The sequence below is a fragment of the Sinohyriopsis cumingii genome, chromosome 18 (genome assembly GCF_028554795.1).
Source record: "Sinohyriopsis cumingii isolate HCF-2022 chromosome 18, ASM2855479v2, whole genome shotgun sequence".
NCBI lineage: Eukaryota > Metazoa > Mollusca > Bivalvia > Unionida > Unionidae > Sinohyriopsis > Sinohyriopsis cumingii.
Window position 1 is genome coordinate 66,405,250 of NC_142978.1, and position 27,832 is coordinate 66,433,081.

Below are 27,832 nucleotides of genomic sequence, written 5' to 3' on the forward strand. Positions count from 1 at the left end.
GACATTTGAAGAAAACGAAGGCAACCAAAGATCAAAGGATTACTCGATGTTGAAGACTGTTGAATTTCTGTGTGGAACTTCAGGTACTGTTAGAAATGCACAAGGATTTGATCATCATAATCTTCATCTCCTTCTTTCTCTTCTCATTCTTCTTGTCATAAATATTTCATGTGACAGAAAAGTATGAGCAGTGAGACGTGAAAGTAACATGACGGTAACGTAAATTTAATATGACGTGAAATGACGGTAACGTGAATATAATGACGTGAAATGAAACGTGTGAGAGTAGTATGAGTGTAACATAACAACATCTGAAAAGACAGAAACTTTTATTGTAATGTCAAACGTTACGTTTATGAATTTCCTGTGACCAACGTGATATTTAAACAGAGGCATTATAATGCATCATGCAATGTAGACATTACTCCATTGTACATAAGCAAGAAGACTTTCGTCTATTGTATAAGTTATTCTGGTATTTCTCATTTATCATTTTTATTTTCTTCTTCGTGTAACGCAGAAAACAGCATCAATTAAAGGTTAAAATTAATCTGTAGAAATCTGACAGTCTCCTGTGTATGAATCAATCAAATTTATATTCCACGTGAGTGAACATCGATATAAACTGGAGATGATTAATGAAACATGAAGCAACTGAAAGGGTCGCGTCATGGGAATTCATTATCGAGTAAACATTACAGTGCCGAGGTGGCGATGTTTGTTTTCTTTCAAGTAAGTTAAACCGTTTACTTTATAGAAACGGTGTTGATATTTTATTTAGAATTATTTGGCCAAATGTGCATTATCCCACCCATATCTTCAAAATCAAACATAAATTTTGTTTTAATATGCAGTTTTATTGTGTCTTACTAACACGTTTTGTTTCGCCGAGAATTTCACCGTTCAGATGGGATTGAATGGGTTAATATTATCGCATTCAAACCGGGCAACGGCGATGGGCGCTGGGTTATGAAATACGCTTTACAATTAAATGTTAAATTTTATTCCTGGTTTTATGACTCATGAACCTCACTTCATGCTATACTTATGAGACATCTTCTTTACTGTGATTTATTAGGACAGAGTCGAGAACGCACAAACATAAATGTCCAGATTTGTGCATACCGGCTTTCGTAATATGCATAGATTCATATACTTTACAGACCTATTAGACAGTTCGTGTATCGTTTTGGATTAACAAGAAGTACGCAGGTGTAATAATCGAGGTCGAAGGAGATTAAACCTTCCAGAATCAGCTACTTGAAGAGGTCCAGTCGCTGACAGACGGATAGATGGCGAGCCCAAAGGCATCTCCACCGCTGATGACACGTGGATCGTTGCGGCCCCAGGATAAAAGTTTTCTTGAACCACCAGGTCCAGACATGTCAGGTATGTGGACATCTCTCTCTCTCTCTCTCTCTCTCTCTCTCTCTCTCTCTCTCTCACACACACACACACACACACACACACACATTTATGCACATCACACATGCATAAATTTCTTTTACCGTTGTAATTACTCTAGTTTCAGTTTGGTAACACTTTGTGATGATAATAATTGTAAAAGAGTATAGTTACAGTTTGTTTTGGCGTGTTTTTTTTAATTTAACTATTCTTGGAAATATCTAAGTCATGCGAAAATGTTCGTCTATGTGGTATCCTGACGCAGATATAATTTATTCAACTAATTTGTGTACGCTATTCGAATGTTAACAGTTCTGCAAATATGGCATTGGTATACACCTTATGAATTCCAACCTCTCCATAACGGCAGCGAAGGATATAGAAAGGCTACAATACGGTTAAAGCAGTAGATGGAAACCAGCATAATTTGTATTAATATCGAAATTTTCCCTTCAAATACCAATGGCTGCCTGGAGTAACAAAATACATTAAGGGTGCAAATTCTGTAACTTATGTCGATACGTCGATACGTGGATAATTTTCAGTGATATGTAAGTAGGATGTAGCAATGCACTGATACATATATGAAATATCGATATCTTCTTGGCGATAAAATATATTATATCGGCATCCCGTATCTCGATACATCTGATACAACCTGGTAATTTATAATAATACTTCGCACTTGAAATTGAACAAAATTGTAAAATTTACTGACTGGGTAACCCTTTTACATATTGTACCAGTTTATTTTCAAACTTTGTTTTTGTATTACTTCAAGTTTTGATAATGACTTGAACTTTCAATATATTCAGATGTTTAAAAACCAAGTAATAATATAGACTCGTACTGATATGTGAAGAAAAAGTTAAACATGTCATGTGTTGTCTAGGTGAAAATAAGCCCAGAATAGGTATCTGGACCTACTTTTATTTATTCGTTTCGTATCACAAAATAATCGGCTCTTCACACAACTACAGTTAACAAAATCTGGATACTTTTCATCCGCCTATTTATATCAAATGCTTGCTTGGTGAGCAAAATTCTAATTAATTTTTAATCGAAGACAATCCTGTCCTCTCTATCAGACTCGTGGATATTTCTTTGATTTAGATACAATGATGTCATGACTTGACTGATTCATATGAAAAGGTATAATTATAATAAAAACGATAACCACTTATTTGTTAAATTTGCGATACAAATTAAAAACGATGAGCGTCATTTTGTTTTGGCGATATCTGTCTATATTTACTCACTTTTTATGCCAGGTACATTTACTTGCATTTACATTTACTTGTGAAAACATCTACTTATATATCTTTAGTTTGCCTTTGTCTTGAAACTGAATCTAATATCTAATCAGAGAATATTTACGTCAGATGTCCAGTGCAGATTTAAATAGATGCGAATATGTGGAGCTGAGAATATGATGGGGGGGTATCTGTCTGTCTGCCTGTTTAACTTTATGTTTTAAAAGAGTGTGTTTATAAATATCTACTAAACTCCTTAGAACATAACATTTTAGATACACAATATCGATCTGTAGATTGCCATGGTTACTGACGTTTCGAGTTAATCCGCATATAAATCAATTTACATCAGTAGTGTGTGTTTATTAGCTCTCTACCTTGACCTGGATCTATTCGATACATTTTTTATTCTCTAGTTAAACACTATAACTTGTATACATTTGTATGTGTGTCTGTCAAATTGAGAAGTACTAATAGGAAATGACAATGGCATGCGCACATGTATAAATTAAATAACATTACGAAAGAAAGACAACTATACTGAACGTATGTAACAAGCGGTGAGGGGCAAGCAAGGAAGGAGAGTATATTCCTCATTTCACATTAACCACAATAAAAGAAGACAGAAGAAAGCATGATAATGTATATAACTTCTTATAAATAGCAGATCCATCATCGGTGATACCATGGAAGGGTCTCTTCAGTAGCTCTTACTGAAAGTGACTTTAACAAGGATAATGTAACGGGGGAAAACCGTTTTTCTAAAAGAGTGTTGCTAATGAAAGTGCATGAATTTTTAAAATGTGCAGGTCTCGTTCTTCGGGAAGTAGGTGTCCAAAACAGATCAAAACTGAAACGTTAACCAGTTATAACTGTGTTTCCTTCGCGACTGGCAAGATTCCCATCTAAGATGGTATATATTATTGCTATGACGATACCAACGCTTCTGTATCGGTTGTCAGTACTCTTTTGTACCCTCTCAATCTTCCGTACTTTGTGTTTATGGTATTATATTGGCCAGTGTACTTTCATATTATTTGATGATTATATTGCTTGTTTCGACTGCTACACCAGGTTAGTATAACTCGTCGGTAAATTTGTCATAGCATTTGAATTTATATTTTATGCGCAATTATCAGACCCTAAAGCATCATTGTTCTGATATGATCAGGGATTATAATGTTACAGCTTCTCGTAAAATATGGAGCAATCGATACTTGTTTCTAGAATCCATTACTTAAACTTATATCAGTATCAGAATCAGTTTGCTTCATTGTTCATTTTATACAATTATCGGGAACTACTTAGAGTATTCTCACCTATAATTCACCGTACCACTTGTCTTTGATAAGTAAAATTTACGCCTGTATGTCAGATACCTGGGGTAATAAGTAATCGCAGGTCGAATTTCACCTGGCCTGGTATCAGCTCATTGAGCTTGTAAAGGTGGCATGAGGAACACATTGAAAGCAATCAAGTGTTGACGGAACTTTGACTTATCACGGCAAACAGATAGGAGATAAGCATATAAAGGATTACTATATGAAAACTAAGGAATGAACATATAGATTTTATAGACAGTTTTGGACAAGGTTTAAACCCATGGATATTTAAATTCTTCACTGCAATATACTGGTGCAAACATTCAACACATGGGCACCATAAAATAATTTAGAAATGTCATTACGAAAATGCTACACTGAATTCACCAAATTAGAAAATGTAGGCTATAATGAAAAGACATTTCTATTTAATCTTGTGTTTCAATGCAGCTAACATGATTTTATTTAAAATGAATTACTATCAACAAGAAATGTTTATTTTTGTCATCTAGATTTGGATAGGCAATTCAGAACGAGAATGAACTCTAAGACTCATATTCCAGGACTTGATGGTAAGTTTCTCTCTCTCTCTCTCTCTCTCTCTCTCTCTCTCTCTCTCTCTCTCATGCATTGATAAATTTCAATAACAAGATTTAAAAATTCTTATTTTAGAATAATATCAATCAATTCCTTCAAATATCCTTACAACTTTTACTTATTGTTATGATCAGAGAATTCAATTACATTATTGTCACCTTCCATATAAATTAGCTTTGTTAAACTTCATGAAGCTTAAAATTACTGCTTTTCTTTAATCAATCATGTTTCCATAGAAACTAGTATTTCTATTCCATGAAGATTTATAGTTACGTATTACTGGTGTCGGGAACCACACGATGCAGTATCGATTGAAGTGAAAATAATCCCTTGGCATTAAATCATCCTCTGAGTTATTCCCCTTTCTTTGCTAATTATCCTCGTCACAGGCTGCATTTAGTCTAACTTGTTAATTGCTATTTTCCTTTATCCTTTATATTCTAAGCAAACTTATTGTTGAAATTGTAGTTATATTCCTACAATAGATAAAGAGCACGGGTGACATACATGATGGCGAGAATATTTGCCATGTTCACCCTTTTATCACGCATACGGTGATTTACTACAGTCAACCCATGATTCGCACGTACCAATATACAAACCTGCACTGGTCGTGAGCAAATGGCGACTCCGGCTCTTTTGAAGACTGTAATTAAGATAAACCCGTCTTCAACTTCAGCTGACATCAAAAATAAAATAATACTGGCCCAGACAGATTCAGAAAAGTTATACCCAGGTGAATTGGAACTAAATGAAGATAACGGAAATAAATAGAGAAATAGTTTTAGCTAAACTTGCAACTTTTAACTCGAAAATAAAAATAAAATAATAATTTTTTTTATTTAAAACAAAATGAATATGTGCTCTTAGATCCCTTTCTCTGTAAAACACAGTAAATAGCCCCTAATTAACCTGGATGTATCTGCAGACATGTTAAAATAGTTTGGTCCCATTCAAGATGCTCTGCAGTGATAAAAATCGTATGTACTGGCCATATTTGAATAAGTGAAACAAAACATTTGCTTTTCCACTAGCGTCCACTGTAGGGATGTTTTTGGTGTGCCCAATATGTGAAATCTCTTTACTAACAATACTACTGAAATGTCATTGTTACATTGTAACGAAAAAGTATATTAGTGATCACTTCAAAATCCATACACATTAGGGGATCCGTGCAAACTGAGGAATCCAGCAAACGAGAATCCAAATAAACTGGGGATTCCATACAAACTGCTGAATCTGTGTCGCTTATATCAATGACTTTATAATAGCTATTAATAATGTTAGTAAGGCTTTTACACTTATCTTCGAGGTTACTCCAAGCTTTGAGTAAGAGAAAGAGAGAGAGATAAGATGATGATGATGATGATGATGATGATGATGATGTACTTTAATCCATTCAAAATTATGAATGCTCCCATTGTAGTCTCATTTATAAAGATGGGTATATGTTTTCAGTTCTGGAAATCGTCACTCAGTCACAACTCATCTTTTCGTAACTTTATTATAGTTATCAAAAGTACTGATTCAAAAGTTGAATTGTAGCAGTAAACACTATAAACCTTACATGCCGTAGCATCATTGTCTGTACCGATTATCAGGAGCAATCAGTAGAACAAGCAACAAAGACCCTGCTCTGTCGAGTCAACGTGTGATGCGAAGGTAGCTTAGAATCTATATTGTTTGCATTTTAACTCGTATTACAAGCGAGTATATAAGGTATGTTGTCGCTGTAACAGGTGTGGCTTTATTTTGTCAAAGATTACTATTTATTGGAGTTTTCTGAATAATTTTTCTTAAAAATGCATATTATCAATATATCTCTCTCTCTCTCTCTCTCTCTCTCTCTCTCTCTCTCTCTCTCTCTCTCTATATATATATATATATATATATATATATATATATATATATATATATATATATATATATATAAAATCAGAGATAAATTCGAGATTATCAGAGATAAATCCAAGACTACCAGACTTAATCAAGCAGAGTCTCTATTAAAATATATATGTAAAAAATTACAAACAAGAAAAATATACGGCATTCAGGTACAAATTTTTATAAATGAAAGGAGGTTAAAAAAATGTCAACTTCCCAGCATATATTTTCTTTCATTTATTAGCTTCTAGTTTAAAGACTACAATACTGGTCGTGCCACATCCGGGATATACGTTATTATGTCAAAGTAAATAAATCTTACATCTACGCCATCGTGACATTCTATACAAACAAAGTTTTATTGAATACTTCATAAAAAATAAACACAGCGCCAAATACTCTTGAGTGAAGTACAATAGTACAATATTTACTTTATTGATTTTAACAGCTAGATCTTTGGTATATAACATAACTTCACATAATTTTCATATCCATTATTTATTTAAAGTTTCTTTTTCTTGACTGAAAAAACCGAAACTATGGCTTCAAACCACTGGGCAGTAGTTTGATTGGCTGGTTGGTTGGTTGGTTGGTTGGCTGGCTGGTTGGATTGATTGTTTGGTTGGTTGGTTGGTTTTAACGACACTTTTAACACTTAAATGGCTATATCATCCCGAGGGAATGGGGTGCCTAGGCTGGCTTTGGCGGGTATTGAACCCGTGATACTTGTATTACGAGTCCGACCCTCTTGCAGCTGAGCTTCCAAAGCTCTGTAAGCAGTTGGTACATCTGATTATCATCATCATCATGTTTTGAAATACAACAACAATATTAGTATTATTATTAGTAGTAGTAGTAGCCGTAGTAGTAGTAGTAGTTGTACAACAGCAACTATGGAAATATGAAGCGGTAATTGAGTTTCTTCTAAGGTCTGACTACTACCCGTTGTCTCTGATCTCGTGGATTTCGATTATATTTTCATTATTACACTGCACCACTGAGTGCTGCATTTTAATATCGATTAAGTCAGAAATTGCTAATGACCCGTCCATTGGGGTGTCAAATTAACATCACGTGACTCTCCGCCGTTACTGTAATGATACATTCTAGGCACTTTCGAAACTGTATTCGTGCATATTAACTGTAAGTGTCTTTTTTCTACAAAGAATTTAATTTAACAGTGAATCGTTGTGAACTTGGTAAATTTTATACCTAAAGTTTCAGCGATTTTATAATCTGAGCCTTTTCCAATATAAATTTGTCGGATTAAAATAGTCAATGTTTTAATCGCGTGGCTGTAATTCATGGATGATGCTACCTTTCCTCATATATATATATATATATATATATATATATATATATATATATATATATATATATATATATATATATATATATATATATATAAAATTTCATTAAATTGTCTACAAAAGAAATTCGTCATTCAGGATGTACCCTTGTCAATCATATCAACATGGGTAGGTTTACATTCTTATACTTCAACTTTCATTCACATCTTTTAATACCCATAGGTCAATATTAATAAAACACAAATGAAGTATTTAAATGGGAGAAAAAAATTAAACCAACGATTTCATGAACTAATTAATGAGCAAATAAAGTTATATGCAGTGAATGTCAGTTTTTAGTTAATTTAAAAGATGCTAACTATCTTGCTCATCAACATGTTAGTTTATTCCAAATATGTTGGTTATGTTAATTTTCTGCATATGAAAATAAAATCGATAAACTCTCTCACCGTCACTATTTATGAATTTTAGTGTAATTAGACATGTTCAATGAAAACGATGATTTTAATGCGCGGAAAAAATGGTTCAAATTTTAACTTTAGCAACTATTTTGTATGACTTTCTATCGAAATGAATGTTGGTTCATTGCTCTGGTGGTGAATCCCGTGAAAAATGTCATTGTCAAGCACGTTATATACAGAAAAAATTCGATAACTCAAGCGAAATAGTTCGAATACCCATCATTAAGTCGAATAAATCACATAGTCTTGCTGTAAAACTGTTTATTCTTCCCGACTTCTAAAAACTCCAAACAACTGAAAATCAAAAATATAATCTGGGCCCGCAGCACTTGTATATGTTTCATTTTTTAGAGAGCTTCTCGTGTATCGCTTATGCTACTTGTTGCGTCATTTTTTAATTTTATTTTGAACTGAGTCAACATTCTGCACTCCCCGATTAAATGGTTGACCATCGCTTACTTTTTGTTGCACATTCAGCACTTAGCAGAGATGGGATTTTTTTTTTCTTTCATTTTTATACTAATTTTCACCTTGTTGATAATGATTTCATTTTTGTACTAATTTTCACCTTGTTGACAATGGTTTCACTTTTGTACTCATTTTCTCATTGTTGACAATAATTTCATTGTCTTGCCCTGTTGAACCAGTTTTAGTCATCTGCCGCTACATGAATTTGAAGCCTTTTATTTTGTCTATTGCAGAGACTGTTCGTCCTCTTTCTTACCTCCTCTTCTTCCTAATTATCATCATCGTCGTTGTCGCCATCCCCACACTACTACCACTACCATCACCATCTTCATCATCATCATGATCACTTCAATACTACTACTAACACCACCACTAGTATGGTCCTTATCATCATAATCATCATCATAATCATCATCATCGTCATTATTATTATTATTATTATTATCATTATTATTATTATTATTATCATTATTATTGTTGTTGTTATTGTTGTTGTTGCTATGATTTGGTTTTCATTGGTAACCGTCTTGAATGTTGTAATAACTAGAAATGTTCTGTCCTTTGCCATTATGTCCGTCACACGACAGGTTTATTTCTCTGTCGATTCCATGGAACGGAATTACAGAAATATTGGCTATACACGGTACGTGTACTTTTTGGTTAAATTACGAAGTGCGAAATGATATTTATACAACTTTTGCTTCGAGAATATAAAAGACACAGGGATGACATTGATTTTAAAATACTTCACATAGGATTTGCGTTCGTTTGGGTTGGGTGGAAGTAGGAAACTGGTGATAGACCTGGGGTTACAGTGCACATATTTTGTTGATTTGTAAACTCGAGTGAATGGATGACGCTGAAGAGCTTACCTCGCTACCCTGGGTCCCAAGGGGCCGAGTGATCTAACTCGTTTACAGATCTCTCGCCCTTACAGATCTCTCAGGTCTCACCTCGGCTCAGCCAAAGTAATGATGTGAGACAGCTTACCATTAGCTTCCCGAGGGCAGGTGCTTCTTCCCGGGTTCTTTCTGTGCTCCTCTTTCGCCAAATACACTGACCCCTATGTATCATGTTCTGAAAATGGCGTTAAACCCATGATAAAATTACCTTGCTTTCCGATATGCGTCGAAGTCGCTTTAGTAGTAGGTGTAGTAGAAACAGCAGATTTTGTTGTTGATATCATCATCATCATCATCATCATCATCATCATCTGTCGTTGTCAGCGTAGTAATAATATACTCGACATTATCAAACAGGGAAAAGAAATGAACGTTAATGAAGCTGATGTATTTTGAAAATACAAATATTGGGTATTGCAGCTAGAAATGTCCGATTCCAAGTACATGAGAGCCCGCTATTGCCAAGTGCAGGTCAAGATAAACCGATGCATAAGCATATACATGTATGAAATAACTTACACTGGACATATCGAATAATCTTCGATCAGCTGTGATCATATTTGCCGCAAGTGTATAATGTACCTTTCTAACGTCAGTAATTATCAAATATGTACATAAAATCTACTGGATTGATTAGCAATGAAGCGAGCTCAGTCCAAAAGTGACATTTGATATAGCTTTTTGAATGGAAATGAATGTTTTGTGAACTTGCCAATATCTTTAGAACAAAGCCGATTGACCAACCAGAGAAGTAGTTCAGTATATCTCGGTAAAAGAGACGGGTAAAATGTACATTGAATAACAGGTAGATATGGGGATATTTAACTTGGCAGCGGAGTAAGAAGGTAATGAAATATTTTCGAGATTAGTTATTTGTCATCATTATAGACGTTTTTCTTTACATTTTTCGTATTATCATTACCGTTATCACACTGATAGTATTTTCAGTACTTCAGAATGTATTATTTTGAGCAAAGTTATTATAATTTTATCTTCATCATCATCATCGTCCTTATTACAGTTATTATTATTATTATTATTATTATTATTATTATTGCTGCTGCTGCTGTTGGCATCGTCATCATTATCATCCTCATCCTCATCCTCATCGTCATTATTATTATTATTATTATTAGTAGTAGTAGTAGTAGTAGTAGTATTATACTGCTTTACCGACTCGTATTGGTATTCCATCGGGCTCCATGCTGACAACTTGACTGACTCACATTTGTAACCCAGTGGGCATCTGACTGACCACTTGACCAATCCACATTGGTGACCCATCGGATGCCTAAACGACCGCTGGACCAATCCGATTTGGTGACCTATTGGGCTCATGACAGACCGCTTGACCAGTCAGCGTTGGTGACTCACCGGGCTCCTGACTGAGAGCTTGACCTACCACATGGCTGACCCATCAGGCTCTCGACTGACTGCTTAACTGACCCCCCATAACACCGGGGTCCTTGACACCTGTATTGGTGACTCTTCGGGCTACTGACAGACTGTTTCATCCATCGGGATCCTTATAGACAGCACCGCCAACACGCATGTAGTGCAAATAATGCTAGAAACACACACACACACACACACACACATGTAATTTTCGCTGAAATTTTACTTTATGACATTTTTATGGTTTTTTTTTTTCTTCAAGCAATTTATAGATATAATTTGCCGCTATTCTTCTTGTAAAGATTAATAATTCAAATATGAGTCTACGGAAAATTGCACAGGTAGCGAGAGTTGTGCACTTTCAAGGAACCATATCGATTGGGCCGTGCAGCAGATAGCACTTCATATATGTACGAATTGTAGCAAATTTAAATCCATAAGAACTTAGAGTTAACAAAAACATCAACACTTCATCTGAGTGGCGATAAATGGGTTGAATTAATGAAACATAACACTGTATACGCTTGCTAAAAAGTTGGGTCCAACCGCGATAACATACTGCGGGGTCGGTCTGTCGTTACTTAAATCGCCGGTAGAGCCAGATCAATTACGCTTAACAAACGGCATAGACTCAGATTATATAACGGCAGATCTTGGCCTCTGAAGTGTAAAGTTGGATCCTATTTATACGCGAGTTGATGAGTTCTTAAAATTACACGCTTCCACCATTCTAGATCCAACAACACGGCATATGTGTGGCAAATATCCAAGTATTTCCTCGTTGTTATTCGTTTTATTTGCACTATGATTACACAATTTGAGACCGCTCCGGTGGCCTAGTGTTTAGAGCGTCCGCCTCGGATGCGGGAGGTCGTGGGTTCGATCCCCGGCCGAGTCATACCAAAGACTTACAAAAATGGTACTAACAGCTGCCTCGCTTGGCGCTCAGCATTAAGAGGTTAGTGTTAGGTCTGATCGGCCTGGTGTCAGGATAATGTGAGTGGGTGGGACATCATGCTACATGTCTGCGGCATAATGCCCCAGTGCTAGACATCGTTATAAACTGCCACACTGCAGCCATCGTAGCGATATGACTGAAAAATTGTTAAAAGCTACGTTAAAAATAAAAGCCACACACACAAATCACACACAATTTGAGAATAATTATTTTTGATCAAATCGTTAGGCATTTTTGCTTCGGAATAATTCGTGTTTAATGGTATCCACGTTAAATGAACATGAAAGCTAAACCGATAGCAGGTGTCTGCAACGCGTGTCATGGATTGTTTACCAATTCGAGTGTAGAAAACACACAAGGAGTCGGTTCCGGCTTGTTTGTCGTGAGCGAATTTGAGACATTACTGTATTAAAACAAAGAAATCGCATGTGACGATTGAGAGCATTTAAAGTGCAGAAAAGTTCACATAAGAACAGTGAAAATACACAGTTTAAATACGGGTCTCCAAAAGGACAATAAGGTTTATCGCTGAATTTGTTTCTCTCGTGTACCGACACACATTTTGACTTCAGAAAACCTTATACGGTCCTTTAGAGAAACCTTGTTGTTGTTGTTGTTGTAGGGTTTAACGCCATTTTTCAGCACAAGATAGGCTATACGTGGTGGCCAGTATAAATGGTGGAGGAAGAACCATGGAAAACCCCGGAAAGAACTACCGACCCACGAGAAGCTGCTGGTAAGCTTTCTCACATACCCACATTGGCCGAGCCTGAAACTCGAACCCATACAGACAGACGTGAAAGGGCAGTGACGGTGAACGTTTTAGACCACTCGGCCACTCGTGGCCCCCAAACCCCAATCATGTGTAAAACGTATATAACGATTGTATATGCTGCCTGAATGTCAGGTCACGTACGTGAAACAAGTGCTTTCTATTCTGTGAAAATCAAACCGTACAAACTAAACTTTTCAGCAGATTCTGAGATCTGCTTTTTCTTTTCGAAAATATGTAAGAGCCATTATCTTAGCAGTTCCAAAATATACGAGTTTGGTGCTCACCATGTATGTTTTCTGTACTCAAGATAGTTTGTCTTAGTCCTCTGATTTTTACCATCACGTGTGATATAACATTATTTGGACTGTTATGATGGGGAATGTCTTTGTCAGCCTGTGTTAGATACTTAACTAGCATTCGGACAGTTACAATGGGATGGATCTGACCTTTGCCATTCTGTGTTAGATACTAGTATTCGGACAGTTTTTACGGTGTGTGTTTAACCTTTTGGCATTCGACTGCTCCGGTGGCCTGGTGGTTAGAGTGTCCGCCTCGGATGCGGGAGGTCGAGGGTTCGAACCCGAATATAATAATAGGGTAGTTGTGACTTTGGCACCCCGTCTTAGATACTAGTGTTTGTATTGTAATGATGGGGTGGGTGTGACCTTTGTTATCTCGTGTTAGATACTCGCATTGGGACTGTCATGATCGAATGGGTAACCCCACGTACCCGTCCAGATGGTTTCATGGGCTGGGAAAGATCAGAGAAAATTCAGACTAAATTAAAAGGTTACCATGTCCCTTACAGTAATAGATGCGATAGATTATATCGTTTTTATTCATCGTCTCCTCCCAACCATTTGACATGTCAGTGATAAACAATGTTCGTTTTCCTCTTTTTGGCTTTTGAAATTGTGGTGCACTCGTAATTATTCTAATGCAGCTTAGGAACCTAGACATTGCCAAACAAGTGTATTTTTCGTATGTGAGCTGTGGTGCTTAATAACTTTGAAGATTGTATAAGTGGTTTATTCTTGCGTAAAGGATGGATATAGTAAACATCTCTGAAGTAATCTGTCATCTACCCACACAGAGCAGATACTCCTTTTAGTTCTTATCTCAGTAATAATACTCGGAGACTTCTTGCAGTCTGGAACTTACCATGTAACACATGCACACTAGCTGAGACCTTTCTATACAAATGTTATAAGTCAAGCATGAAGCTACCCATGGTCAACATTCATTGCGTCAAGTGGCTTGTAGTTGTACATCACAGTCACTAGAAATCGTTCGAAACTTGCCCTCCATGAAATGTGATATACGTCACACCCGTAAATGTAATAAACTGGAAAGTGTAATAACCTTAACTGTTAAGTAGCCCACGAAGATGTAATATTTGTTAATGTATGCGTAAATGTATTCGTAAATGTACTAAGAAACGTGCACCTGAATGACAGCTTCCTTCATTTGAATGAAGAAAAAAGTTCTTTTATAATTAATCGAAGACTGACAGATAGACACCTACACCGCAAAGTTTGACGGAATAAAATATATTATATTTATTGTAAATAATTCTAACAACTAATTGCGTTCAGAGTTATGAGAATGATATCAAGGTTTTAATATAAAAAAAACACAAATGGCAACACTGACTATATTTTCGAAAGATTTTAAACCGCTGGCAATATCTCCCCTTTCTTTTACTCAACAAAATGAATAGAACAGATTAATGGTATTGTCTTTTCTTCACACTTGTATGCACAAAATGACTTAAAATATATGTCGTACACTACACTACTGAGTAGCTGCCAAGATTAATAGTGTACCTTTCACGGGGTGACCGAACTGGGTAATTCGATTGGAAAGTGAGCTACTGAAATTTATTGTATGCACTAGTTGACAGACAATCCTCTTGCTAGATTAGAGGCAATTAGAATATGTCGCAAATAGCACCTCTGTGTGTGTGTGTGTGTGTGTGTGAGAGAGAGAGAGAGAGAGAGAGAGAGAGAGAGTTGGGGGATGATTCGAGATAGATATTATGACACTGGAAAGATAATTAATGTCCGAAAATTTAGAAAGATATTTGTTTTCAATGTAATTAATATTAATATTTGTTACTCAAAATATTTATAAAAACGTTTCTATTCAAATAATCAAAGTAAATTCTCTCTCTCTCTCTCTCTCTCTCTCTCTCTCTCTCTCTCTCGTACGCTTTCATGCCAGTATTTCTTCTGTATCTCACATCCATCTACATGCCTTCTATCTGTACCCATAAAGTATAGCATATTCAAAACCTTGTTCGTTTTGTAAGAGTGCATAATGATTAGGACTGATTTTCAAGAATTAGAGGCTTACATGATACGTGTGTGGACATTTTTGCTTTCTGATTCATCCTATTTTGATGGGCCATGTCCGTCCGTCTGTATTCTCGTACATCATTGTGTTCGTCCGTCCGTCTCGATAAACTTGCTAGAAAGATTGTATGAAAATCACTTCAGTGTAGACAAATTAAATATGCTAGCATATGTTTATGCATATGTACATGACGTGATTAATTTTTTTCTGGGCATTAACCTCAAAAACATTATTATTTACACATTTTTGGACTTAAAACTTTTGTACCAATACAGGGTTATCATTATTAAGCCCAGATCACTTAAGACAGTTAAACTATAATTAATTATCCCATCGGTATTTATATTTAGATGACCTTATTATAATTTCGGGCCATTACAACCATTCGTTTCAATTTGTTTACACATGTTTGCACTTTTTGGACCTGGACGTTGTTTGACTTCAATATTAGCACGAGTAAGCAAAAGCCACCTGAAGTAAACAATTGAAATTTAGTATGCATCTTTGTATGCATACATACATGAATTGAATTCATTTTCATACCATGATACCAATAGTTTTAAATATTGTTCAAACTGTTTGGTCTTTATGGACTTCGACGCTTTGGTTTTCACTGCCTGACGCTTTGGTTTTCGCTGCAGGGCGTTTGGTTTTCACTGCGGGACGCTTTGGTTTTCAACGCGGGACGTTTGTATTTCACTGCCGGACGTTCGGTCTTTATGGACTTGAACGCTTTGGTGTTTTCACTGCGGAACGTTGGGTTTTCACTGCGGGACGTTTGGTCTCTATGATAGACATATGGTTTATAATTATTAGTCTACTTTTAAATTAATCGAATGAGAAAAAAGACATCCACCGTTTGTACTTGAACCGGTGATTGCTGATCAGAGTTGATTTACCTCGAACAACCCCGTAATCCACTCAAGTATTGGAGATTAGACCTAACGGAACAAAGTTGATACACTTTTTACAAAGCTGCGGGTGTTATCCGAGTCTCTGAATTTTATAATTGTTACTGTTTAGTGAGCTACATGACTGAATTTGTGTATGTCCTTTTGTTTTTGTGAATTCTGTCACTGGTGAATGGTAATAACTGATAAATCTCTTAAATAGAAAAATTGCCAACTGTTGCTTTGATCACTGGTGATCAAATACGGCAATACTTTGAAATATTCGATTGCTTAAAATGATTGTATTGTAACGTTGGACCGTAAGGTTCAATTTTTTTTTTGCTCCTTCCAGTTGCTCTCTTACAAAAGCAAGCTTACCTCTGTCAAAAGTGTCTTACGTCGTTAATGAAGGAGATCTACCAAATTACTTCACTTTTTACAAGTTGATCTTAAAGTGTTACTCACATACATTTGTAAAAAGAAATACGTTTCTTTTTGAAAATGTAAATATTCTATCTCAATGATATTGCTGTAAAACCTTTCTACCATCGTGACCCGTTGACCGATAAAATGTAAAATCATCAACTTTTTTCAGAGGGACTTGAGAATAACAAAAAATATGTTTTATACTGTTTTCTTGAAAGTAGGAAGTATAAAATCTTAGTTTTTATTTTAAAAGAGCAGTGTTTCATTTCGAGAAGGCAGCGTGAATATTAGTGAGAAGCCTCTACCTGATTTATATGATATACTCGTAATCCAAGAGTGGTGGGTTTGATCCTCCCCCAGGACAATCCTGGTCGGCTGTCTTCAGTGTGTCCAAGGGAAAGACACTTACTTAACCATTTATTCTGTGTCATTAAAGCCAATAATATGTTAAAAGTGTTGTCAAAACCAATAAAACAGAAACAAAACAAAGACGTATTAGTGACGTCCAACGTTTTGAATAACATATGTTTCACTATTTTTCCAGACAACAGCCTCTCGGGAGGCCACTTTTATACAACAGCCTCTCCGTATGCCACTTCAATACAAACAGACTCTCGGGAGGCCACTTTAATACAACAGCATCTCTGGAGGCCACTTTAATACAACAGCCTCTCGGGAGGCCACTTTAATACAACAGCCTCTCGGGAGGCCACTTTAATGCAACAGCCTCTCGGGAGGTCACTTTAATACAACAGCTTCTCGGGAGGCCACTTTAATACGATAAATTACAATTTTTTGACATCAGATATGTATGTCTTTTAATTAGAACGAACATACCAACTCGCGCATGAATTTAGAAATTTCTCATTTTAAAATAGTTCAATTTAGAACAGGAATATATTTCTTTTGATCGCAAGTAATTTTACGTATTCAATTATGTTCAGGCTTTACATTGAAATAGATTAAATGGGTTGCCAAATGCGTGACCGACTTATTGATCTGATACAATCTGTTGAGGTTTGCAACTAAATTAAATAAGTTTAGTTTCATATAGAAGTTTAAAGTTTGTGCTTCAATGACTTTTTAAGGCTGTGATGTTAGTTATAGGTGTAAAGCAATATTAAAGGATTAAAGGTAGCCTCTTAAAGATTGTGGTTTATATATTACATAAAGAACTCTCTCTCTCTCTCTCTCTCTCTCTCTCTCTCTCTCTCTCTCATCCAAATATATGACTCTTAAAGAATCATATGGATTTAGAAGTGTTGAAATAGAATTTAAATCTCTGTGAAAGTCTTTGCGGATGTCAGTCAAACTCAGATATAAACGTTAAGTGGCACCGTTGAATTACCTACCAATAATCTCGCTGTCTAGGCGTTAGATACTATGTAATCACAGTCTAGGCGTTAGATACTATGTAATCACAGTCTAGGCGTTAGATGCTATGTAATCACAGTCTAGGCGTTAGATGCTATGTAATCACAGTCTAGGCGTTAGATACTATGTAATCACAGTCTAGGCGTTAGATACTATGTAATCACAGTCTAGGCGTTAAATACTATGTAATCACATCCACATTGACCGTTTGTTGGAGCAAATCAGGTTTCTCCTGAAAGTTTACTCAACATTTCGAGTATTAAACCTTACTCCAGGCATGGAAAGGCTACTCGAAACGTGCAAACGCAGCCTTTTGATTGGTTGGAATATTTTCGAGTAAGAGATTGAACGGAGTAAAATTTTATGATGGAGGGTCCTGGACCAATTCTCCGCCATCTAGATGACAGTCTCTGTATGTCACTATATCCCATATAGAAAAACAAATTGTCATTATATATATATATATATATATATATATATATATATATATATATATATATATATATATATATATATATATACACACACAAGCGACAACGAACACTGCAAAACTAGTTGTTAGCTTTCGTCTCTCATTGAATCTTTGTCGAAGACAATTACAAAACAGACGAACAAGACAAACAGCAAACGAGAAGGCGGCGCTGCATCTTTACAGAAGCCTACACGATGTTTTGTTTTATTTCCATTAAAAGTTGTCATCCAGTATATCTATTAGATAAGTGAGACCTTTGTATGAAGCAAACTTGCCATATGTATGCACGTTTAAACCTTGATATAAACCAAAATTAGTATATGTATACACCCCTCTGGTACATTAGCATAAACCAGCATTATTATAGGTACACCCATCTGAGACATTAGAATGAACCAGTATTGCTATATGTATACCCATCTGGGACATTAGAATGAACCGGTATTGCTATATGTATACCCATCTGAGACATTAGAATGAACCGGAATTGCTATATGTATACCCATCTGAGACATTAGAATGAACCGGTATTGCTATATGTATACCCATCTGAGACATTAGAATGAACCGGAATTGCTATATGTATACCCATCCGAGACATTAGAATGAACCGGTATTGCTATATGGATACCCATCTGAGACATTAGGATGAATCAGCATTACTATATGTATACACATGTAGGACATTAGAATGAATCAGCATTACTATATTTAAACACATCTATGACATTAATATAAACCAACATTAATAAATGTATACACGTCTGGGACATTATAATGAATCAGCAATGCTATATGTATACATATCTGGGACATGATAATGAATCAGCATTGCTATACGTATACACGTCTGGGACATTAATATAAACCAGCATTACTAATGTATACACGTCTGGGACATTATAATGAATCAGCATTGCTATATGTATACACATATGGGACATTAATAAAAACCAGCATTGATATATGTATACACATCTGGGACATTATAATGAATCAGCATTGCTGTATGTTTACACATCTGCGCTTTTAGTAAAGAGTCAAGCTTGGTGTTAAAATGAGAAATCACAATGAAAATAGTGTGTTCTAATACATGCCCTCTTAAATAAACCTACAATAAGAAATAAAGTCTGTAACTCAAGAAATTGCAGTTATACACTTAGACCTTGATTTCTTTATGGTTTCCGAGTTTACAATGCAACCTGGAGTAATATATATGTCATAACATTCATTTTCAACTACATGTCGAACATCTTAATGAGTTAAATATGGGAGAGTTTAAGAGACAATTAATGTCCAATGTTTATTATTTCAGTCTGGTCAAACATTGTCACGCTTGACCCAGTTCACCGGTATTGTCAAGACTGCATAGATTTGTTAATGCATTATCACGCCATAGTAAAGACGACAGCTAACATTTATGTGCGTACTTCATTACTTTTCACAGTGAAAAATGTCAGTAACAAGCGTTTGATTGAAGAATACCATCCGTCTCAAAGTTTCCACAAAATTTCGTACTTGGTCAAACCACTATTTGTGAGAGTTCACGCACTGGCACCATATATAAAAAGATTCCTGACAGACGCAAAGAAATGGAACATTTCTAGGTCATTATTCTAGCTAGATTTCGAGCAATTAGCTGTTTTCTTGACATTATCTGCTTTATAAATGGACAACAACAGCAGGGTTCGTGTGAATGTTGGTGGAAATCGACGGAGACAGTTAAGCTGCTCATTTCGAATGTAAGCTGGTAACATTTTTCTAGTGAAACGTAATTGCATGCTTATAGAAGTAGATGCTGGCATCTTACATTTGGCATGCTAGTATGTCAATGAAGCTTCAGTCTTGAAAATGCCGGTTCCCTGGGGCAACTGTAACATTGCCTGACCAGAATACCTTTGGACATTATCTGACTTACAAAGATTTGTGAGAGCTCGTAGAAATGGAAACGTTCTCCTCATCAAAATAGCGCATCAATTACTGGAAAGTATCACTGTAAATGCGAACAGCATTTAAAAATCGGGAGCTAGGTTTGAACCTACAATATGAAGCTGTGAGTTTAAGTATAAACCAATATTTGCAATAGGTATGTCCATCTGACACCCAAGTATAAACCAATATTGCAATATGTATACTCATCTGATTTTCAGTACATTGAACGTTGTGAGCCATTGTTTTAAATCCATTAAATTTACCAGATTAAATCTGATAATTTTAACTTTGAGATCAATATTCCAAAGTTATTGATAACATGAAAACTTTTCTCCTAGAAATGTTTTTATGATAATTTTGACGATTTCCTTTGAGTGAAACTAATCACTAAGAAACAAGTTCTGATTAAAAAATACAATGTTCTCAATTGAAAAGTTTCAAACATTCGTGGCCAGGGTCTTTACGCTTTCAACCGGAAAATACCATCTTTAGAATGATTATCAAAAATATTTTCTCAACTCCTTCAATTTTTTAAACGAAAGAAAGAGATAAATATGAAAAGAAAAGTCTCCTGTATGATGCTAACGGGGGCAATGAAATGATACCGTACTAATTAAGCTCTTACATTATACATTTGTGACACCTATTTCCAATTTGAGATATAAATGAGGTCAGCTCTTTTCAGAACATCGGGAGAAAAAGTGCTTTGGACCTTTCTTAAGATGCTATCAGGTTTTTTATCTTCGTGCCACTGGCTTTATTACATCAAAACGAGTCTGAAGTAAATAAAAGATAATAGGATTGAGGTTACCGGCAAAAGAAATATCGCCCCATTGTTTCGGCAAATTCAATAGGTATTCAATTTCGTACCTTGTATCAGATTTACATCCATTTAAAGTATGAAGGTCAAATAATTCTATCAGAAGGTCATTTGGGTGTATTTCTCTAAACTTTTAGAAACTCTGATTGATGAATGAACAGACGCAAGTTTCCAGCACATAATTATCTGCATCTCAATGAATTTAGAATCTGTTTTTATTGTTTCCGTGCACGCGAGTTCACATCATGCAATGTTTATCTGCAGTCCAGCTGTAAACTGCGGGGTTTTATTTTCTTAAGTGTATATGCATTTTACCGTCAAGTCCATTATATTTAAAAACTGCTTTCTTTTAATACATTGAAGTGATAAATATTAATACATACATACTACATGACTTAGTAATACTTATTGTTGAAATTAGTTATTAAAGATTTATTTTTGTACAACTTATTACAGTTATTAAAGATTTATTTTTGTACAGCTTAGTACATTTTAGACGCTTCATCAAATATGATGAAAATGAATTGTTTTCAGTCAGTTAATTATTCATCTATTTCATTCACCATTTCAGTCATCTCGTTCGTTCATTCGTTCCTTTCTCTTAATTAGTTATTTGACATTCTTCTTTCGTAACTGTTGATTTATTATTTGCACTTATTCACAATTATGTTCAAAATTATGGGTGAAACTTCAATTCAGATTCTGGATAACATTGTGTAGCGGTTATTATTGACCATGTATACACTAAACAGCTAATATTAAAACGTTTCATGGTGTAACATCATATGGAAAGATAGTTATTGAGTTCAAATGCCCGTCCGTATTCAGATCGACGAGGTCAAGTTCTGAGTGATTAGGTCTCACTTTGTACACATAAACCGAAGTGGTATTGATATTTTATATCCTATCTCATCAGAAAGAATGTTTACTATTTCTGACTTGGATTAGCAAACTATGCCCTAGATCAACACAGGTAGCTCATAAATTATTCAAATGGTCCTGTAATAGACCAGGAAGTATGACAGATGTAAACATTGATATCGGCCGCTGTTATTTAAGGCATGGAGAGAGAGAGAGAGAGAGAGAGAGAGAGAGAGAGAGAGAGAGAGAGTAAAATCATGAAAAATCTGAATCCAGGTTGAAATAAAGATAAATGAATGAACGTAGCAAACGAGAGAAAAACAGGCTTGCTACATTCTAAGAAACTAGACAGCAATGAATTCCGTTTTCATTACCTTTTTATTTACCTTTCTAATAACTGTAATAATGGGCGGACTAACAGTGTACACCGCTTCCTTCCGTCTTCTAGGAAATAACAAAGCAACATATATTCTTAAAAGGTCACAGTTACCAAATGTACTGCTTGACTGATGTATTCTGGGCGGAATAATGGCGGTCTGATTATTGTATTTATCCAAATTACCGCTTGATGTATTCTAGATGGAATAATTGCGGTCTGATTATCATATTTATCCAATTTAAAGTAAATTCATTTTCCTGATTTTCGTGGGGGTGAGATAGGGGTCGAATGGGGGGTAATCAGGGGATTATTCAGTGAGCAGTAAATCCTTCTTCTATTTTATTGCCAAAGAGACTTACACTGTATGAATACATAATATTCTGGTTTGAGGAATAAATAGATACTGCCACGTTCACCGCTAATCTTAGCACACTCGCTTCATTTCTGAATTGTCGTAATGAAAATGTGCTATTTTCTACATTTTTAAATGTCAATACTATTAATGTTTTATTTTTGCGATCCACACGCAAGTTTAACATTCAATACATGTGTCAAATTTTATCGTTTACCAGCTAATACTGAATGAAAGATACGTCAGCATAAGGTCAATGCTGTTAGTTGAGACTTACCCCATCTCTTTTGGAGTTTAAATGGCTAATTGCATGTGACACGAATGACCCACAAATCAATGACAAATATGCTGCCAGAAAATCTCGAGTCCTCCATGCAAAAACTATGAACAAGTGTAGTAGACCGAGTGGTTTCATTGTCAAACATAATTTAATCATTCTGGTGTATTTATGGTAAGTCCTCTGAAACTGCATGGCATGTTTTAGAGTATATCTGATATGTGGTCTTTCACAGTAAATTATTTCAAGCTATCAATCATTTCACACTTTCAGCATCGGTTGTTTGTTTCTTTATAGGTCCTCGTTCATTTTATATAATGCAAATTGTATGGTCCATAAATCTATACAAGATTATAGCAAAGAATCTTGTAAGATTTTTGTTCTTCGTTATTTGACATCTCTCTCTCTCTCTCTCTCTCTCTCATATATGCATGTAGGGAGTTTGGCAGATGGGGGAGTGGTTATTAGCTTATTAGATCGTTACTGCAAGGGAAGTTGTTTTAGCTGGAGAACTAGAATCCTATCAAAACATTGTTCAGGAAAGAGGCAATACAAAAATGTTTAAACGTCTGTCGTTTCCTTTATCATATAGAAGAGTTATTTCTTGTCATTTATGTGCTCAGTACAGAAACTTCATATAAATTACAAACCATTCTCGATTTATTTTTCAGCTCTCTTTCGAGAACAGAAGCGACTAGCCAATAAGTTGACTTACGACGAACTTAGAGCATTGAAAGAATTCGTGAAGAATAGAGTGTTCCAAGATACGGCTGACCTTTATTACAAACTACAATCGCTTCAGTCTGATTATGATGTGGCATTGCGGAATAGTTCTGAGACCATTGCCAACCTCCGAAAGGAGCTCGAACAGAAACAGAAAATTCTAGACCAGTACAAGTCCAGCGATGACAATATTCTGAAGATACAAAAGCAAAGAGAGGAACGTTGGGAAAAGAAGCAAAAGCAATTAGAAGCAGATATTGAAAAATATAAAGACATGTCGTTAAAACTTCAAGCCAGGATGAGAGATTTGGAGAAAGCACTACAGGAGAAGGAAGTACTTCTTGATGAGGCTGAAAGGAAGGTTGCCGAACTCGAAAAGAAAGCAGCGGTCGTAGACGAAGCAAAGGAGGTCCTCACTGAAAGAGATAAATTTCAAGACGAAATTTTGAGATTGAAGCTGGAAATTGACAAACGAGAGAAGTATCTAAAGACCGCCGAAAAGGAACTTCTCAATGCTCGAGAGGAACGTGAAAAGATTATAAAGGAAAGACGGCTTGGTGATGTGAAAGTGACAGCAATGAAAAATGAATTGGAGAAACAGGTGGCTGAGGTTGCAGAAAAGTGTAAGCAGTTGACGGAGTCCGAATATGAGCTTCAGAATGAGAAAAGACAGGTTGCTGAGCTTCAAAGAGAACTTAAAGATATTAAAGCAGAACTTCTCAGACCACAGCCCCCAATGACTCCACCTGGAGAAGCTCTTGTGAGAAAAGAACTTGAAATCTATGAGACGAAGATTGTGTTGTTGGAGCTCAAATCAAAAGCTGACAAAGAGGAGCGAATAAGACTAGAAAATGAACTTGAAATTGTGCAGGAAATGTTTGGCATAGCATTAGATCTCAAGGAGAAGCTGTTTGTTCATGGCGAAACAAATGTAGAGAAGGTCATCATTAAAATGTGTGAAAAGCTAGAAGCTAAAGATACACAGTGTGAGATGAATTTGAGGGAATTCAGAGAAAGAGATGACAATTACATTCGAAAAGAGGCGGTAACAGTTCGTGCTGAACTTCTTGCCATTAGAAAGCAAACGGAATTGATTAAAATGTCAGAGTTGGCAAAAAAGGCAACCAAACTACTCAACCGTCTCGAGGCTTGTATTGACGTAAGATTCATGGGAACTCGAGCAACGAAATCGGGTTTGAAGACAGCTTGGGAAAAGAATAGCTCCAGATCCTCGTCTCCGAGCAGTGTCTCCAATAAAAGAAGCCTTACATCATTGCCACCTGTTCGACTGCACAAGAACCCACCCATTGAGGCAAGGTCTCTTGTAGAAGATAACCCAAGGAAAACTCCCGAGGGTCAACGATCTCCCCCTCATCTGGACTTCACCATGTCTCCTCAGGACGCTCCTCTCATGTCTACTGTACAGGTCAAAATTATTCGAAAGTTTCCTCCCAGTCCCAAAACTGTCAAAACTCCAAGGAGCAAAGGGATCATATATTCATCAATGGATTCCATTTCAGAATCTCATTACGAACGCTGAAATAGTTCTCCATCCCCCTGCAACCCCCTTCTTCCCCTTCCTCCGCCGCCGGTTCCTCTCTTCAGTTTAATCATTGGTTGGTTCAAAAGAACTAAAGGATTTCCGGTTTCCGTAACTCATTTACTTTTGGTAATACCGGTGAAATGCATTCTGTATGAATTGACAGACAGGTACACCGGTCATCACCTTATTTGTGCATGGACATGAAATTTGTTGTCCATGATCTTTTTGTTCTAATCTTCTTGAAAGTTTTGTTTAGCAATTCAAATATAAACTCTACTTTGTTTTGTTTTATTGTTAGTTTTTTTTTTGTTTTTTTTTTTTTGTTTTTTTTTTGACTCTGCACAATGTTGAAAAGACGTATCACGCAATAAGTATCTGTTATATGCAATACAGTGAAATATATTTGGATGACATGGCGTTTTCTTTTCAATAAAATGTGTGTTATAACATTACCCATCTATTTTTTCTGGTGTTCATCATCCTCACAATGTAACCAGTGTCCCAAAAAATTGTAAGTTTAGTATCAACATTCAAGTTGTTTGGTCCTTTATTTGGTAATGATTTACAATACCAGCAAATATTCATAACAGTAGTGTAAATAGTCTTGTTACCAGTAAATATTCTTTTCTCGTTGGTAATGTACGTATTAGTACTGTACAGTGTACGTAATAATAGTGTACTCAATAGTACTATATGTAATAGCAGTGTACGCAGTAGTATTGTACGTAATAGTATTGTGCACAGTAGTACTGTACGTAATAGTAGTGTACATGCTTACATGAAGCAAAGTGCTACATCAAACGAAACAAATTTCTTTACAAATGCTTAATTTCGTATTAAAAATATAGTATTGTGGTATGCTGTGGCCTTTAAAGCTTGGACTGAGGTATTTCGGTTACAGTAATTAGGATAGCATCGGTCTAAACTGGATATAAGAGGACTGGTTATGTCAAAAGAAAGTTGTAATGTTTCTCCTAGAGCTTACTGACCCCCCAGAAATAATGGTGTGAATAATGCAACTCTCCTGTCCGTAGCCGTTCTGTGGATTGTTTGCAAAACATAAACTTTCTTCTCTTTGCCATTTGTCTGAATCTATTTATTACATTTTACTTATGATCTACTTTAAACGATATACTCACTTTAACTTGTTTACTCTAATTCATCTTTATGTCAAAAAAGAATTTTCGAAAGTTTTGAGTGTACCTTTTGTCTTTCTTTTTTCATATCCCTCGAATGTACTTTTGAAATTTTATCCAATGTTTTTTTCGAATCAAGGAATCATACAAATTTTGTTTTGCACCTGGACATGTAATAAAATATTTATGTGACATTGGGCTAGAAAATTCAAATATTAATCTACATCATCCTACAGCCGTACTGAATGAGCTACATGTAGAATATTCCGATGGCTGGTAAAAGTTACCGCGTTCAATCACACCTGAAGACGTTGTTAAAGCGATAAATTAGATTACCCATACACTTCACGCTACCATCCATTCATGTCATTTGCAATTGATATGGAAATAAACCACATCAAAAGGCCAGGAAAGGTGCAATATGTATTCACGACATGGCTTTGATGATATGAAGTCACTTTCGTCAGATGTTAGCTTCTCAAGATAGATTCGCACTATGAGCTGAAAAGAAAAACAAATCGGTTAATAAACCTGCACTGAAACATCAAAGGATTGAAATGCGCATCAAAATGAATCAAAATCCTTGCACTGCTCAGTAAGCTGCAACTTGAGTGTTCATGTGCACTTTGCAATTATTATACTTTGAGGGATTACTCTTCTAAGTAAAACGTAACACCATGCAAGTCTTATTTTGAATACACCATTTTGACTTTGTTTTCTTTCTGTTCATACGCAACTTTGATTTTAATTAACCACACGCGTGGGTAGCTAAGTAACGGTGTTCCAACCCACAGACCATCTTACAGAGAATTTGATATAGTCAGATATTAAAACAATAAATTCAATCTATAATAGGATTATTTATATAAATTTCTATTTGTTTTTGTATACAAAATACCCATAAAAAAGAGGACGTTTATATGGGAGATAACTAATGAAAGAGAAAGAGAAATAGTCTTATTATAAAATCAATACAGTCGTTGGTGTCTTGTCTATCAAGTATTAAAATAGTTATTCCCTTATTTGTGTCAAGTATAACATTCCTTTAAAGAAAATGATCATATTTATTCCTATCTCTTCAATGATATTACACGCATTATGTATTTTCACATTAAAGCTTGCAAACGATTCGTAACAAAGTTGGTGCATTAATTGTACCTTCTTTAACTTCTCATTTATGGCTAAATTTCGCTAAATCACAGTTTTTGTAGTCTGTATAATTTTCTAATTTGTGCCTATATGACACTTATCCTTAAGTGTTTCTAAATTTGGTACTTTATTGCGAATATGTAATTTGAATACGTATTTCTTTCCTAAATGTAAAATCAAATTAAAACATTAATCAGATTTGTTTAGTTGATTTATTCCTAACATTGTATCTACTGCTGTGAAGTTAACATGTATTTGGTGTATGCATTTGATGTTAAGTCACCTGAACAATGTATAAAATAATTAACAATAGCAAAATCATATACTAAGTGAAAAGTGATTCTTCGTTTTCTCTTTAATAATAGCATAACTTGTCTTTTGTATAAAAGCAAAATTCCGTGATAAACGTTCAAT

At 35.4% G+C, this 27,832-nt stretch overlaps 1 protein-coding gene across 1 annotated transcript; it reads left to right on the plus strand.

Moving 5' to 3' along the window:
• Positions 1-27,473, plus strand: LOC149776831 (uncharacterized). The gene is made up of 4 exons (XM_089942652.1): positions 1-83; positions 1,164-1,389; positions 4,492-4,551; positions 23,539-27,473. The coding sequence occupies exons 2-4, from the start codon at positions 1,293-1,295 to the stop codon at positions 25,128-25,130; spliced, it is 1,749 nt and encodes a 582-aa protein (XP_089798778.1). The 5' UTR covers positions 1-83; positions 1,164-1,292; the 3' UTR covers positions 25,131-27,473.
• Positions 27,474-27,832: the final 359 nt, after the last annotated feature.